This window comes from Tupaia chinensis, unplaced genomic scaffold, assembly GCF_000334495.1.
Source record: "Tupaia chinensis unplaced genomic scaffold, TupChi_1.0 Scaffold143064_1, whole genome shotgun sequence".
Classification (NCBI taxonomy): Eukaryota; Metazoa; Chordata; class Mammalia; order Scandentia; family Tupaiidae; genus Tupaia; species Tupaia belangeri.
In genome coordinates, this window is record NW_006202908.1 from 1,159,202 (window position 1) to 1,176,581 (window position 17,380).

Here is a 17,380-nt window from a genome sequence, read left to right on the forward strand (position 1 = left end):
TCCGGGACGTCGAGCTGGCCGCTTCTGCAACGAGAGGTCAGAGCAGGCGAGGCAGAGAGCAGGAGTGGGGGGAGGAGACGAGGAGGAGGTGAGGGCGAGCCCGGCAGTCGTCGCACCCCAGAAGGGCTCCCAGGAGAACCTCGACTTCCTAAGGGAGCCAGCCAGGACTGTAAGCATAAACAGCTCTAGGAGAGGCTGACGTCTCCTCCAAGGTCTTCCCAGAAGTCCCCTCTCCACCTATTTCTAAACTCAGGGCGTCTAGTAAACTCCGGAGAACAGGACGGGTGAGCAGCAATGTCCTGCTGCAGGACCCTGTCCTCAGGACCCGCGCCATGCCCACCTCAGCCCCACCCTAAGACATAGGCTAGTTCAGCAGAGGCCGGGCAAGGGCGAGGTGGAGGGCAGGCGGGCGGCGTCTGCCGTCGTGAACACCCACCGTGTCTCCCCACCGGGGCCCATCCCGAGTAACATCATGCTGGACGGGAGGGGCTGCCCATGAGGGAGGGGCGCGCGGGCAGTCCTGCGACCACCACCTCCAATTACCTGAAGAGCTCTTTAGCTTCCAGAAACTGAAGTTGTGCAAACTGTATGAAGCCCGCCTGCTGCAGGATCCTTCTGTACATCACCTGCAAAAAAGGGCAGGTTTCATCTCGCAGAGAACGCTCAGGGCCACTGCTAGGGGGCACCAGACTTCGGGTTTCTATGTTAACTACCCCACAGAAAGACGAAGTGACAAGGTAAAGAAAAACAAGGTATACATGAGGTATCTGTCCCAGAATTTCAAAACTTCATGGAGAGGGCGAGCAGGTGGCGTGGTGGTTCAGGCGCTGGACTCCCACATGGCTGACCTCAGTTCGAGTCCTGGACCTGGTGGCTTGCTTTCTCTCTTTCTCATGAGCACGCATGCTCTATACCAAAATTTTAAACAGTAATACTAACAAAAATAAATAAAATTTAATGAACAATTCTTTTTTTTTTTTTTTTTTGGAGAGGTTTTCACTATAGGGCGCGTGCGCTCGCCAGACAGATAGAGAGAGACATAGAGACAGAAAGCGAGAAATCACCCCCCAGGGGGGATGGTCACACCGCAATCCCTTCTCCTCCATTCTCCTCTCGGGATCTTGGGCACGCACGCACATGCGCCCGGTGTGAGATTTAAGCCACCGGGTCCGAGACGCGAACCGCAGTCGACTACGTGGGAGTCCAGCGACATAGCCATTACGCTAACTGCTGGTTCCCAACAATTCTTTTTTGAAAAGTTCACACGGGAGCCAGCAGGTGGCGTAGTGGTTGAGGTGCTGGACTCCCACAGTCCAGACTCGGTAGCTTGAAAATCTTACCAGGTGCACGTGCGTGCCCAAAATCCTGCGAGGATAATGGAGAAGGGACTGCAGAGTGGCCCTCCCCCAAGGGGTGGGGGTCTCTCACTGTCTTTCTCTTTCAGTCTCTGGTGAGCACATGTGCCCCATAGCAAAAATCTCTCCCCTCCCACCAAAAAAGTTCATACAAACGGAATTGAAGTGCAAGCTTATTTTATCTTTATTTTGGAGAGATTTTTGCTAAAGGGCACGTGCGCTAGCCAGAAAGACAGAGAGAAAGGGGGACAGAAATCAAGCAGTCACCCCCAGGGGGGATGGCCACGCGGCAATCCCTTCTCCTCCATTCTCCTCTCAGGATCTTTGGCATGCACGCACAAGCCCGGAGTGCAAGCTTATTTTAATGTAAAAAAATGGAAACCCATGCAGTTTTTTTCATACAATGCACTTTCCATGAGCTTTCTGAAGACCATGCGTGTGTGTGTGTGTGTGTGTGTGTGTGTGTGTGTGTGTGTGAGAGAGAGAGAGAGAGAGAGAATGCATTTGCCCTCATACACCCTCGGTCCTTCCCAGTGCATCCCTCTGCCATCTGTAGATAGGATGATTACATCCACTTCCGTTTCCTGCGGTAGGGGTGTGGCAGGGGCACCCGTGAGTCCGGGGCTCCCAGCAGCCTAAAAGCCCCCCACTCCTGCTGCTCTCCTGGCATCAACGCCCCACGCCCCTTCTCAGCACGTGCCACAGCAGGCTGGTCCTGGTCACCTGATGGACACACACAGGCTTTCCTGGCCAAAGCCGGGGAGTGCTCTGCGTCCCAGCTCCTTGCTCCACACAGCCCCCAGCACACCACAGCCCGAACGTCCTGCAGGAGGGTGCCAGGTGGCCCCTGTAAGCCACTGGGACCCACCTTCCTTGCTCAGAGCCCCTTGGTCCTTCTTTTTTGTAAGAATTATTTTATTTTACTTTATTTATTTATTTATTTTATTTGACCAGAGAGGAACAGAGTGAGAAAGAGAGAGAGGCAAAGTAAGAAAGCTAGCCGCTGGGCCGGGACTCGAACTGCACATGTGAGAGTCCAGAGCCCTTCACCACCACGCCACCTGCTGGTCCCCACCCCTTAGTGCTTATAACAGCCAGCAATAACAAACACCCTTCAGGAACCTGGGGCTGGAGGTGGTGCAGCAGTAACATGGACCCACCTGGGAAGGTTCCAGGTTCGCATCCACAGACCTCCCCGAGTGTACTGGGCATGCATGTGCTCATGATCCAGGGCTGGCTGGGGAGGGAGTGGATCATGGCATCAGGACCCCGTTAGATGCTGTCTCTCATTTGTCAAAGAAATAAACTTAAAAAAAAAAATGTGTCTCGCGGTGTCTTTAACTCCACCCCCTCCATCACTGCCCGACTCGGTCAGCTTTGGCGCTTTGCTCACCCTTGGTCTGAAGCAGCTTCCAGACAGGCCACTCCACGGTTCACGCCGGCTCCCTCAGCGGTCCTGGCCCCCGAGGCCTCAGGAGGACAGTCTGACGTGTTTAAGCTACCCTCTGACCCGTCAAGCCGTTTTATAAACCACACGCTCACATCCACTACACACCTTGGCATCCCCACGCCGCGGGCCGGCATCTGCCCAGCCAGTGCTTACTGACCTGAACAGAGAACGACCTAACCAATGTTCATGACCCCTACTTCCATTGTCGTCCGCTGTCCTCATTTTGCAAGACGGTGTAAGAAAGTTCGGCTCGGAGGTGTTAACTTTTCAGCCCCAAGTCACGGAAGGGAAGGTGACCTTTCTAATTCTGTGCCCACTTCTTTCCACTCTCTGACTCAGCCAGGCACCCAGCAGGCAGGAAGTGGCGTCACCCACGGAACTGGTGACGGTCAGCACCTGAAGGCTATGGACCCTGAAGCGCAAACCCGCTGAGAGAGAGCCTTTGTCACGGCTGGGGACAGCTCTCTGGAGCACGCGACAGCTCCTCCCCTATCTAAGAAGGAGTCCCGTCAGGGGTGTCAGGGAAGAAGGCTGCATGTCCTTCATTTCTCTTCCCGTCTGCTTCTATTTTTCCTCCATGAAACGAGCCACATCCGACCTAAGGGGCAGCCGAATCCCACCACCCACAGTGAGCAGACGGGGTGGGTCGGCGATGTTGCCGGCAGACACAGCTCCATTTCTGGGCAGAGATAGCAAAGGCCCCGGTAGCAAAGGACGGGGGGACCCACAGCTGCAGCAGTCTGCGACCACACCGAGGCTCACTGACGGAAGAGCAGCTGAGGGACCCCGTCCTCCCCGTGGCTGCGGGACTCCATCGTCACCTCGTTCCCGGCCTGAAGGGAAGTATAATGGAAACCGTTTTGCTAGCGCTCCACATCTCCAAGAATAAAGGGTCATTTTCTATATTCAAGTCCAAGACTGCCACACTGAGGCTGGGAGGAAGACGACAAGGAGACTCTTCCCTCCTGGATACAAGGACCGTGGGTGCTGGAGCCGGGGAAGGGCAGCCCTGTGTGGTCAGGGAGCCGGACCCCACATCTGACTGCAGCTGAAATCCGGCCCTGAAACACACATCAGGTGTGTGTGTGCGTGCCCCAGACCCCCAAGACTGGAGACATGGCGGAGAAAGGCTTGCAGTGCGGCCGGCCAATGCACTGGGAGGTGTTTTCTCCCTCTCCCTCTCTGTGTCTCTCTGGCGAGCACATGCACTCTCTGGAGAATTAAAAAAAAAAAAAGATAAAAGAGAGAGAGAAAGAAACCAAGGATGGGAGACAACACTGTCGAATCTTACCTAACGCTGGACTGGAAGTTGACTAACCACAGCTAATTCTTGGCTCTCTGAAGGGAGCTGCCTCGTTTCCAGACCATCCCCGCTGCCTGACACCTCCTGCCCTCTGCTCAGCGAGCCTGAGCTCTGAAACCTGGAGCCGGGCAGGTAAACAGTTAGGGCTGGGAAGGGGACACACGGCAGTCCAGGAGCAAGCCTGCTCCCTCCCAGCCAGGCGCCGACCCCACAATGAAAGCTCCAGCGTTCTTCTGCATCGCCAGCCGTCCAAGTTCCCGGGGGAAGAGGGGCGGCCAGCACCCAGGCCCCGGGTGGCCGCCCAGCACGCCGGCGCAAGGCTGGGCCCAGGGCTGAGGGCCACCTCCAGAGTTCCTCTGCTTGGGGAGCAAGCCAGACCAGACTCAAAACCCACATCATCAGTGTTTCATTTCTGGACTGAAATGTCTAACTTGTATAATTTGGAGTATTAGAAACATTATGAAAAAGAAGAATCAGATCTAAAGGTTTTGTTCTATTTTCAAGGATGCATTATCTAAGTTAAATATCATGCAAGAGCTTCTGGACAACAGTTTTTCCAAACACCGAATTCAAAATGTAGCTTGCTTGTTTAAGTTAATATTTATGTCCCCCAGAAACGAGAAAGACAGAGACAGCACCCCAGCAGGGCCCTGATGCGCAGTGCAGGTGCAATGCAGGACTGAGGACTTGGGACCACCCATGCCCACAAACTCAGGGACATCTGTGGACATGAGCTCAGCCCTCCATGCAGGGCTCTCTGGTGAGTGCATGCACCCTACAGCAAAAGTAGAAGAAAAAAAAAAAAAACCACGAAGGAGAAGAGCCCAACTACGTACATACGAGGCGGTCATATAACCACACTGAGAAGAATTATTCCAAGTAACTTTAAAATAGGAATTTGACCATAGAGCCTAGTGGGAGTTTCCTCAAAGAGTAAAAAATAAAATTAAATGAAAAAGCAAAGCAAAAGCATTTACGTAAAACGCTGGGGAGACAGGAGCACTGACAGACCCCCACCGTACAAAGAACCTGCTGTTGGTGGGAGCGAAGGTGATGGGACCGCTTACACTGAAAGGGAGGCAGCACCCTTCCTCTGAGACACACACGGAACATTTTTTCAGTTTTGTTCTCTTTTCTCCATAGGGCATGTGCAGTCGCCAGAGACAGTCGGAGAGAGGCAGTAAGAGCGAAGGTGAAAAAGCACCCGGGGGCGGGGGTGTGTGTGTGCGTGGCCACACCACAAACCCCTTCTTCGTTTTCCTCCTGGGATTTTTGGGCACACGTGTCTGCTGTGATTTTCAAGTTGCTGGGTCTAAGACTCAAACCAAGGTCAGCCCTATGGAAGTCCAACACCTTAACCACCAAGCCGCCTGCTGGCCCCCTAACTGAAGTTATTTATTTGTTTATTTTTGTGAGATTTTTGCTGCAGGGCACGTGCACTCAGCAGAGAGAGAGAGAGACAGAAAGTGAGAAATCATCCCTCAGGGATGATGGCCACACTGAAATCCCTTCTCTTCCATTCTCCTCTCGGGATTTTGGGCACGCACACACATGTGCCCAGCGTGTTTCCAGCCGCCAGGTCTAGGACTCGAACCGTGGTCAACAACATGGGGGTCCAGTGCCTCAACCACCATGTCACCTGCTGGCTCCTCACACTGAAATATTTTTTAAATGATATGGAAAAACATCTATCCAAGTTCAAACTAAACCATAAACACTATGCACACTGCGATACAATTCAAGTAGAGTTGTGTGCCACGACCTCTGTGTATGACAGGAGGCCCCACCGTCTTTCGTTACTGCACCCCAACCCTGAGCTCAAGTTCAGACCTCCTTCTCCAAGTTCTAAAGAGAGAGTTCTAAACAACTCTCTGTCCAAGCCTTCTGGCCTCTAGAGGAAACATGCCGGTAATCACAGTCCCACAGGTAGACTTCCTCATCAACCTCCTGCTAGGTCGGGGCTCACTGAAGAAAACCTGGTTCTTGTACCAGGAGACAGTGGGGTGCCCCAGGAAGAGCCGGGCTCCTGGACTTCTCCACTCTGTCCCTCTCCTTCCTAAGCCAGGGTCTAGCATGTGGTCACCAGCACTCTACAGTTAATACAAGCAGCAACGTGGAAACATGCTGCTCAGGAGAAGCCGGATCTATGCGGGAATCGTGGGTTCGGTTCCCCGGCACACCTGTCCACGCCGAGGTGCACAGCCGTGACCTGGGAGGACTGTGGGAGATTGGTGGCGTGAGATCACGTCAAGGCTGCTTTTCTTTATGTCTGTCTCTCACCCTCATACAAGAAATAAACATTAAAAATAAGTGATGTGCCTTTGTTATTATAAGAGCCATGTCTAATCCTCAAGAACGGACTTCCGGAATTCTTGTCTCCACACTGGTTTTTGGTCAAGATCATCTTGTTGCTTCCAGGTGGCTCCCACTGCGAACACCAAGCTCTGCAGCGCGGCCCGCTGTAACAGCCGGCTCTCGGGAGCACAGCTGCCAGCTAACCTCACCCGCGTCCCCTCACACGGACGGGAGAACAGACCCAGGGCCGAGCACAGGGAGGGCACAGAGCGGAGGGTGGGCTGACCAGTAATCCCGGCTGACACTCGGACGCCCTGTGGAAGCACAGGCGAGTTCTTGGCTCTGACCAGGGGGAAGGGAAGGCCCAGTAAAGAGGGTACTTCAAAACAAATGTTTTGCCATGGGCTGCCTGTACTCACTGGAGGGAGACAGAGAGGGAGTGTGAGAAAGGTGAGACGGTAACCCCAGAGGGGACGACCATGCAATCCTTCTTCTCCATTTTCCTCTCAGGATTTTGAGCTCATACGCACCCAAAGTGATTTTTCTTTCCTTTTTTTTTTTTTTTTTTTTTTTGAGAGATTTTTCTATAGGGCACATGTGCCAGAGAGACAGAGACAGACAGAAAGTGAGAAGTCACCTCCCAGGGGCATCGTCACATCGCAATCTCTTCTCCCCCATCCTCCAGTCAGGATTTCGGGCACACGTACACAAGCTCCCGGTGTGACTTTCAAGCCTCCGGGTCTGGGACTCGAACCTTGGTTGGCCACATGGGCGTCCAGTGCCTTAACTACTACGCACCCAGAGTGATTTTCAAGTTGTCTGGTCAGGACTTGAACTGCGCGGTGGGCATGTGGGATCCAGCCACCTTAACCTCTGCGCCACCTGCTGGCCCCAGCGAGGGCACGTTTAAGCACAGTAAGGAAACTGCCTTGTCAACCGCAGGGGCATGGCCATGATAGAAAACAGCACAGAGAAGGGAGGCCCCTGGAGCAGCGTGTGAGTTGTCGACCTCAGGGGCACAGCCGTGACAGAAAACAGCATAGAGAAGGGAGGCCCCTGGAGCAGCGTGTGAGGTGCCCGGAGTGTTCCAGAAACGGGGAGGCGGGCGGGGCTGAGAGCCTGCCCTCGCCGAGCCGGAGCACCGCCAGGGCACAGAGGGCCGGGCTGCTGTCTCTGAGACAAGTCTGCAGTGAGGATGGGGAAGCTCCTGTCAGGGGCACAGCCGTGACAGAAAACAGCATAGAGAAGGGAGGCCCCTGGAGCAGCGTGTGAGGTGCCCGGAGTGTTCCAGAAACGGGGAGGCGGGCGGGGCTGAGAGCCTGCCCTCGCCGAGCCGGAGCACCGCCAGGGCACAGAGGGCCGGGCTGCTGTCTCTGAGACAAGTCTGCAGTGAGGATGGGGAAGCTCCTGAGCACTGAGCTCAGATGACGCTGACGGCCACTTTACGGGCGCAGTTGTGTCTTTGTCCTCTAGCGCCTGGGCCCAGGGGAACGTGGGGTTCAAACACCTGCTTCACAGGGCTGACGCGCGTTGGGGGCAGGCTGGAGCAGTGGGTGGGGTCAGATATGGACCCCCTCCAGGGTGTGGACTTGCCCTGGGCAACGAGGCGCCCACTGGAGCATCGTGAGCATTTAAGACAGACCATCCCTGCAGCCGCAGGAGGGTGCGCTGCAGGCTCGCTCGGAGGCAGGACTGAGGTCTGAGCGCCAGCAGACAGCATGGATAAAGGCCGACTTGAAGGTAAGTCTGAAGCTGTACTTCCAGGGCTGGACGGAGGGGTCAGGAGCACTACAGGAAGAGAGCAGGGAGCTGGTCAGAAAGGAAAAACGGGGCCTAGCAGATGGTGTAATGGTTACGTTGCTGGACTTACGTGGTTGACCATAGTTCGAGTCCTAGACCCGGCAGCTCAAAACTCACATCGAGCATGCTGTGTGCCCAAAATCCAGAGAGAATGGAGAAGGGATTGCGGTGTGGCCATCGCCCCAGGGGGAAAAAACTGAGGTGCCCGACTGGAAGCTAGGTGACTGTGTCGTCAGATAAAGAACAGTGGAAGGCTGTGGAGGACAGTGTTACACACTTACAACGTGTGAGGAGTGTGCAAGGAGGGGTGTCACCAACAGCGGCTGAAAATAGTCCCTGACCACTGGACTCCAACCCCAACCATCCGGGGTCAGCAGCTGTGGGAGAGAGGGAGGCCGTCCGATGAGGCAGGGGCAGGCCACAGCTGGATACCGCCTCTCACTCCCACCCTGCCCTGCCCTGCCCGCAGGTGCTCAGGCGGGAACCCACAGGAGCTGTTTTGGTTTTGACTTTGCTGCCCCCTGCTGGATGCTGGTAGGTCAGGCTCCCTAAGTCAGCAACACAGAGGACAATGCAGAGAGGATGCCCTCCTCACGCCCACAGCCACACGGTACGGGTCCTCCCGCTTCGCGTCAGGGTCCACGGCGGCCAGAAACGTCATCTCATCCCACAGCACTCGCCTGCTCACGGATACAACCTGACCCGCGTTATAAATCCACGGGGACGTTCGATGACACATTTAGACACTCAGACGAAGTGTACAGTGCGTGTGCACATTCGTGTGTGCCCCCCCCACACACACAATCAGTATTATTTCATTACTCTGAAAAAACAGAGTAACCTGAACAGTCTAACAACAGAGCAAGTAACGATTTTCAGAGAGTTTGGTTTATATAAATTATTCATCATACCAAGAATGATCTACAAATTTATTTACAATTTATCTTTAACAATTTGCCAAGGGACACATGTACTTACCAAAGAGAGAGCAAGCACCCCACGGAGCATGGTCACGCCCTGACTCCTCCCCCAGCTCTCCCTCCTTTCAGGACTTGCACACACGCACCCAGCACAGTTCTCGAGCTGCCAGGCCCAGGACTTGAACTGGACGGTCAGCCAGGTGGGATCCCACTGCCTTAACCACTGAGCCACAGGCCGACCCATATCAATTATATTTAAAGTTAGAATTTCTTTTTTTTAATAATTCTTTTAACTTTATTTTAATTTTATTTATTTATTTTAGTTTGACCAGAGAGGGGGAGAGAAAGAGAGAGAGAAGGCGAGAAAGCAAGCTACCAGATCCGGGACTTGAACCGTGGTCGGCCATGTGGGAGCCCAGTGCCCCAAATAACACGCCACCTGCAGGACCACGTGTTAAAGAATTCTCCTAAGGAAATCAACTAGCTGGATTCCTGCAATATTAGGTACCTAGTCCATGTGGTCGGCAAAGCTCTCCCACAGGTGACAGATCTGCCAGGACATGGCTCGGCCCGACAACTGCAAATTCTAAATTCCGAGCTTAATTAACCTGCCCTCACTCTTTCGGTTTATCTGCACGTCCACAAAGGAGGAAGCTGATTGGAAATAGGACCCAAGAGGCCAGAGAGCAGTACAGCAGCTTTCCCGAGCTCTGCAGGGCTGGCCCCGGGGCAAGTTCCAGTTTGCCTGGGGAAAGCTCCCAGCCTGTGCTGGGAAGGGGGAGTGTCTGATCTGGGCCGTTTGAGGCTGGAGATGGATCACGGCATGAAGACCCTAGTGGGGGCGTCTCTCTTTCTCTCTGTTACTATGCATCTCTTTCTCTCAATCTCTCTTGTTCATCAAAGAAAAATATTAACTTTTTTTTTTTTTGGTAAAGAAACTCAACTCAGTAACATTAAGCCCCCGAGTCAGACGTTCAGAGCGCGACTTCCCCACTGTTGGCTGAGTGACCTCGGTCAAGCCGTCTGACTGCTCTGCCACCTGCTCTGAGCCTGTCCGATGGGATTTACACGGAAGCGTCAGCACAGCTGGCTCCCGAGGCCGGCACGGCAGCTGCATCTGAGTGTCTTCAAGCGGGGGCTCAGAGGCCGTGGTCTCTTGGGACCAATTCGTTACACACCTGAAATTTTTCCTTCGGAATGTTCCTCCGGGCTCCTTTTGCTAAAACCAATGCCTCTTCCACCCTGCGGCTCGCGAGCAGATCCTGGATTTGCTTCTCCAGAGGGAGCGGGACCAAGAAGTAAACGCCTTTACTCGTAGCGACAATCACTCTTCCTGGGAAGAAAGCCGACAGTTGGAACAGGAAAACACCCCCTGCGAGGAGGTCCGTGGCCCCAAACTGCATTTTCATCCGACTCGTCCTCCACTTCACGACAGTTTTCTGGAGGAAACTCCTACGAGAATGAATTTATAATGCTTCTCTTTTTTCTTTTTCTCCTCTCAACTCTGCCCATGGTTAGAAAGGGGCAAACTCTTCACTACTCTGTATCCTAAAACATCTGCTTGTTCGCCTCTTTCTATTGTCAAGTGCAGGTAAGTTTCACATCGGGGTAGTAGAAACCGCGTAATATTCAAAGGAGCGTAGTGCTCAGCCTTGGAATGCTGTAAGAATTAGGGTACACCTCATATGAGAGTTTTAGAAATTCTCTTTGCAAGGGCCAGCAGTTGGCGTAACAGCTACATCATTAGGACTCCCATGTAGTGGACCACGGTTCGAGTCCCGGACCCAGTGGCTTAAACTCACGCCGGGCGTGTGTGCGTGCGTGCCCAAGATCCCAAGAGGAGAATGGAGGAGAAGGGATTGTGGCATGGCCATCTCGCCTGCGGGGTGATTTCTTGCCTTCTGTCTCTCTGTCTCTCTCTGTCCTTCTGGCGAGTGCATGTGCCCTATAGCAAAAAAAAAAAAAAAAAAAAAACTGTTTGCTCTGGGCTTGTTTGGTTACATGAAACTAAGAGCGTAAGGGAATTTAATGAGGTTCAATATCATACTCCCCTACCGACTGAACACCCCAAGTCTTGCCATTAATACATCCTCTTCCCCACACCCTGGGAGTGAACTCTGGCTTCTTTGGTTTACCTGTGAGGCCCGCCCCGTGCCCACAGAGGAGTCAGACTGCAGCCCCAGACTGGCCGTGACTACTATTTTTCTCTCTTTTTTTTCTTTTTGAGAGATTTTTGCTGTAGGGCATGTACACTCCTCAGAGAGACAGACAGTGAGAAATCACCCATGAGGGGGATGGCCACGCCACAGTCCCTCCTCCACTGACATTCAAATCGAATTCCACTCCCTTTGGAGAGCCATTCAGCTATGCATGACGTGGCCACAGGAAGTAACTGAACGGTATTTCCTGTCTTCTGTATCACAACTGAAGTAGCTTTTAGCAGAATCCCTTCTCTGCCTGGTGCCACTTGGTCCTGAACGCCTCCCTCTGGCCCACCTAAGGAACACCCTCCTGGGTGCCCTGACCCTCCATGCCCACGCTGCCACCCGATGGGGCATCAGAGGACTGCTGCAGGAGGGGGCTTCGGAAAGAGGGTGGGAAACGGAGCTACAGGTTTAATTGGTGCAAAAGTGTTTGAACTGCCATGAGGTGCATGCACTTGTCGGAGGGGGATGAGGGAGAAGGCACCCCAAGGGGGGCACGATCACACGGCAGTCCTTTCCCTCTATTCCCACCCATCAGGGTTTGGGCACGTGTGCACATGTGCCCAACATGTCCTTCAAGCCATCAGGGCCAAGGTTTGAACCTCAGTCTGCCACGTAGGATCCAGCCCCTCGCTGCACTTGGGCACCCACTGACCATGGTGCAAAAGAAGGTCAAATTCCATTTGGAAACCATGGCGTTTTCTCATAACAGGCATTTTGCACGGACTTGTTGAAGAGCCCCAGACCAACTGTGTGCTGCTCAGAGTGCAACCCACTTAACGGCAGGGCTACGTGTCTCGTTACGTTTGTGTCCCCAGCATTAAGACAGCGCTGGAGGGTCCACCAGGTGGTATGGCAGTTAAGGCACTCCCACATGGCTGACCGAGGTTTGAGTCCTGTACCTGGCTTAAAAATCCCACAGGCTGTCTTGAAAAATCACGCCAGGCGCGTGTGTGTGCATGCCCAAAATCCTGACAGGAGAATAGAGAAGGGATTGTGGCACCATCATCCCCCCGGGGGTGATTTCTCACTTTCCCTCTCTCTGTCTCTCTCTGTATCTTTCTGGCAAGTGCACAAGCCCTATGTCAAAAACTTAAAAAAAGGGAAAAAAAAAGAAAAGAAAGCGCGTGATACGAAGGGCAAAGCTGGGTGAACTGAGGTCTTCCCACGGCCGATGGGGCGCACTCTGACACCACAGAGGGAGTCGCTGGGGCAGCCATCTGCATGGGGCGGGTGAGTGGCTGAGGCTGTGCTCCTTCCGCAGGACTGAAAGCAGCGCTTCTGCAAGGCAAGGCCCTTTTCCTTAGGAGGGGAGTGCTGACGTGGTAAATGGCAGTGGCTTCCACTCTCCCACGGTCCAGCAAAATGTCACCAAGTACTAAATCGAGGTCAAGCGTTCACCTTTCAACTCCTCGGTACATTTGAAAATGCTCGTAAGATTGAGAAAAGTGCATAAAACCCATCCTCAACCAGCTCCTCCTCACACCTGAGTGGTCCTTCCTGGCTGCCTGCAGCCTCACCACACGCCGCCTCCACACAGCACGCACCGTGATCACACCGATCTGTGTGTGTGGCATGGAGCCCAGGGTTCCCTCTTACACAGATCTGCATGCACCTTCTCTACCAGAAGGTTCTTTCACACATCTGCTTGGCTAACCCCCATGCATCTTTAGAGGTCAAGTTCAAATACCACCTCCTTCAGGAAGCCCTCCCTGATACCTCTCAGAGGTACTCCCTCTCTGCTCTCCCAATGGGCCTCCTTCCACCTCTACCAAGCTCTTAAACTGCTGTGGCTATTTATTTATTTTCTTGTTTTTTAAATTTGCTATGGGGTGCATATGTTGGCTGGAGAGGGAGAGACACAAAGCACCCCTAGGGGGATGAACATATTGTAATCCTTCTCCTCCTCCATTATCCTCTTGGGATTTTGGGCACTCATACACACGCGTGCTCAGTGTGTTTTTTAAGCGGCAGGGTCTGAGACCCAAACTGTGTAGTCAGTCACGCGGGATCCAGCCACCTGCGCCATGTTCACGGGCCGGCCCAGTAGCTATCTGTTTAAACGTCTGTCTCCCCATAACCTTGCAGGCCCTGAAGTGCAGAGACCGTGTTGGAGACACCTGTGCATCTCCCACGCGTAGTATAAGGCGCGGTCCCTGACCACCTCTGGGAAGCACGGCAGGGCGGAGCACGCTCCAGCGCCCGCTGCAAACCCGCACCTTCGAAGTCCTGCAGGATGTGGCCTTCCTTGAAGGGCAGGGTCTGCTTCTGCTGCTGGTCCAGCATGCTGTGCACCGTGATGAACTCGTCGTCGAGCGCCACGACGTATGGGAAGCAGACGGCGGCCCCGATCACGTTCTCCGACCAGTGTACCGGGGCCCGCTGGGAGATCCCCGCCACGGTGGCAAACATGCCTGCGGATACGGGAGGAGAGCGTTAGCCGGGCCTTCGAACAACCGCGGCGTTTTCTACAGACGTGTCTGCATGCAGAATGCCCCTCCACTTGCCTGTGGAGTAGGGCTGTTCAGTTCTTGTTTTGCCAGCGGGCATGTGCACCAGCCAGGGACAGAGTCAGAGAGGGAGAAAGCACCCCCCAATGGGACGTGGTCCTGCCACAATCCCTCTCCATTTCTCCTGCTGGGGGGCTGGCCACGCGTGCACATGCGCCCGATGCGCTTCTCAAGGCACCATGGCCACGGCCCAGATTAGAACCACAGCTGGTCTTCCAGGGTCCAGAGCCCTTGACTACCGGGACACGGGGTCAGCCTTCCTGTACTCTTATATTTCTTTAAAAAAAAAAAAAATTAATTGGGACCAACAGTTACATAATGGCTATGTCGCTGGACTCCCATGTAGTCGCCCGTGGTTCGTGTCCCGGACCCGGTGGCTTAAAACTCATGCCAGGCGCGTGTGTGTGTGTGCCCAAGATCCCGAGAGGAGAACGGAGGAGAAGGGATTGTGGCGTGGCCATCGGCCCTGGGGGGTGATTTCTCGCTTTCTGTCTCTATGTCTCTGTCTGTCTGTCTGGCGAGCACACACGCCCTATAGCAAAAACCTCTAAAAAAAAAAAAAAGAAGAAGAAAGAAAGAAAGAAAGAAAGCTCTCACTCGGACGAGACTCTGACAGTGCTGACCCTGACACGGAGATTTATAAAGCACACGTACTCCGTGAGGAAAAGCTACTTGCAAACCATTCGGGATGCTTTGCGAGCTTCCTGTCGTGTCCAGTCTTCCAACTGGCCTGCCTAAGTGACAGCTCACCTCCTGAGCACCCGCTGTGTGCCTCGCGTGCCGCTAGGTATTGTGCTCGGAATCGAGGTCTAATCCCGGGTAACGGGTCCTGCCCTGGAGTCTCAGAGTGTGCGCATGATGCCGTGTACACGCTGTGTCTAACACGGGTACAGCCGACTCTGCAACTCACAAGAGATTGCTGCCAAGCGTCTGTCAATTACCTCCACGTCAAATGACAGTTCATCAATCTTGCACAAAAAGCATGTCCAAAAGATATTGGAGTTTGGGCAGCAGGGGCATAGCTGTTAGGCTGCTGCCCAACCCATGGCTGACACGGTTCAAGTCCTGGACCCGGCGGCTCGAAACTCATGCCAGGCACGTGTGCCAAGGATGCCAGGAACAGAATGGAGGAGAAGGGACTGTAGTGTAGCCATCCCCCAGAGGGTGAGTTCTCACTTTTCCTCTCTCTCTTTTTACCTCTGGTGAGTGCACACACCCTATGGAAAAATAAAAAATTAGGGTTTAGCAAAATGAACACATTCACCAAATAGAGTCAACATATTTTAACTTAATTTGCAAAGCAAGTGACATAAAACACCTTTGAAAACAGCATGCTGCTGCTGCCCAGTGATTAGATGTCCCTGCTGCAGACAGTGGTTTCTGAGCCACAGAGAGAGGAGGCGCAGGGAGATCCAGGGGCGAGCCAGGGGCCTGAACCTGACTTACAGGGGAGAGGGTGAAAGGTCCCCTGGGGCTTGGAGCGCCTGGACTGGCAGCACCGAGCTGCTCTGAAGCCAAACTGGGATGCAGGCTGGCCAGGAGGCAGTGGGGCTGCAGGCCAGAGCCTTCTGGAAGAAGGGAGACTGCAGCTCAGTCCTGGGAGGATAGCAGCAATCTTCCTGAACAGCGACAAACTGTCCCACAGTGCACGCCAAATGCCAGGGTGAGGCCCCCAGTCTCAAGTTCTCCTTCATTTTCCTCTTGGGAGGTTGGGCACACATGCACACGTGCCTGGCCTGATTATCAAGCCACCAGACGTAGGACTTGAACTGCAGTCAGTCACGTGGGAGTCTAGCACCTTAACCACCTGTTGGCCCCTATGGGGGGGGGGAGGTCTTCAAAATTTCCTATTTTGAAAAAGCTCTGCATGCATGATTCCAAAACATTTCTGCACCGAAATAAACTGGTACTTTAATTTCATCCTCCCCTCCATACAAGACAAAGCAAGAGAGGGAGTGTTTGCAGAGCAGAACCGAGGAGTACTAATCGCCCCGATGTGTGGACATGTGCCCCGAGTCCCTACAGAGAGATGAGATGGGGGTGAGGAAGCTGTGGGGTGACCGTGCCCCGCAGGGCAGAGCCCTCTTCCTCTCCCCGTGCCTCAGGAAAGGGCACACGCCCTCTAGCAATTCAAACAAAAGAAAACTGAGTCTGAAAGGACGGTCCAGCTCGGTGGGACAGCGGTAAGGCGCTGCCTCAGCAATGCTCGGATCCAATAGAAGACCACGGGTTTGAGTCTTTGGTCGACCTGGACCTGCCGGGCACGAAAGCTCGTGATTCCGGGTGGCCGGGACGACTGTGGTGTGAGAGCTGCTGCGGTGCTCCTCTGTCTGTTCCTCCCCTCTCTGATGCTCATGAAAGAAAAAGAAAATTAAAATAAAATCTAAATTACGACTGAGCTTGTGAGGAGGAAATCGGGTTGGCACTTCAATGCTCCATGCAGGTAAAAACCACCAGCAAAAATGCACCTGCAGGAGAAAGAACGGGGACTCGCAGGTGCGGGCACCGGTGTGGCGCGCCCACCCTTCCCCAGGCATTTGCAGAATGCACAGGGAGGGGCTGGGCCCGGGGCCATCTGGGGGCTCTGAGACGCTCAGGGCAGACACGTGCTCATGCAGCACAGCACACGGGGCCACCCGACCACAGACGTGCAGGGTAGAGCCCGGATGGAGGGTCTTTTTTTTTTTTTTTTAAGAATTATTTCTTTTTTCTTTTTTTTTCTTTCTTTCCCTTCCTTCCTTCCTTTCTTTATGACCAGAAAGGGACAGAGTGAGAGACAGAGAGAGAGATAGGAGAAGTGAGAAAACAAGCCGCCAGGTCCAGGACTTGAACCACAGTTGGCCAAATGGGAGTCCAGCGCCCTTAGCCACCATGCCACCTGCTGGCCCCATAGGTTCTTGACAGAAAAAGAGCAGAAACCACAGGTCATGAACAAAGGCTTGTGCCCAAGAAAAGCAGAGCTTTCATCAGAGTTAAAGAGCAGCGTGGGCCGCCCGGTGTCCTGGGGGTCAGTGCTGCAGGATCCCACATGACCAGCCCACACGGTTTGTGTCCCAGCCCAGGAGGCTAGAGACCACACCAGGCACGTGTGCACGAGTGCCCAAAATCCCGAGGGGAGGGAGAGGTGGGGGAGAGAGGGTTGTGGGGCCATGCCCCATGGGGTGCCTTCTCTTCTCCCCCTCTCTGACAAGTGCATGCACCCTCTAGTAAAATGAATGAATGAATGAATGAATACATAAATAAGGAAGAGCAGAGCAGTCCTGGGGGATGGGCAGGCAGGTCCACGCACACGAGAACCCACAGACGTACCCAGAACAGAGGCTGGGCTAGCCACCTGTCTACAGCCACCGAGCAGGTGGTCAAGGTGGGCACCTGCACAGTGGCGAAGGGCAGGGGCTGTCGGCCACGGGGCGCCCAGTGCACAGGGCGCACCTGCTAACGCCCGTGTTCAGCTGTGCCCTCCGGGTTTCAGGCCGCTGGTATCCAAGCAGAGGAAGGGAGGGGACCAGGAGGGTGAGCAGTGCTCAGTTATCTCCTCTCTTA

General features: G+C 54.0%; 1 protein-coding gene across 1 annotated transcript in view; it reads right to left on the reverse strand.

The window, feature by feature from the left end:
• Window positions 1-17,380, reverse strand: part of TGFBRAP1 (transforming growth factor beta receptor associated protein 1) — a gene marked incomplete in the record, with an annotated part of 43,445 nt that overhangs the window by 20,657 nt on the left and 5,408 nt on the right. Inside the window, 4 exon segments of the mRNA XM_027766400.1 lie at window positions 9-24; window positions 544-626; window positions 10,302-10,456; window positions 13,547-13,741. Of these exon segments, the coding sequence (XP_027622201.1) occupies window positions 9-24; window positions 544-626; window positions 10,302-10,456; window positions 13,547-13,741 (449 nt within the window).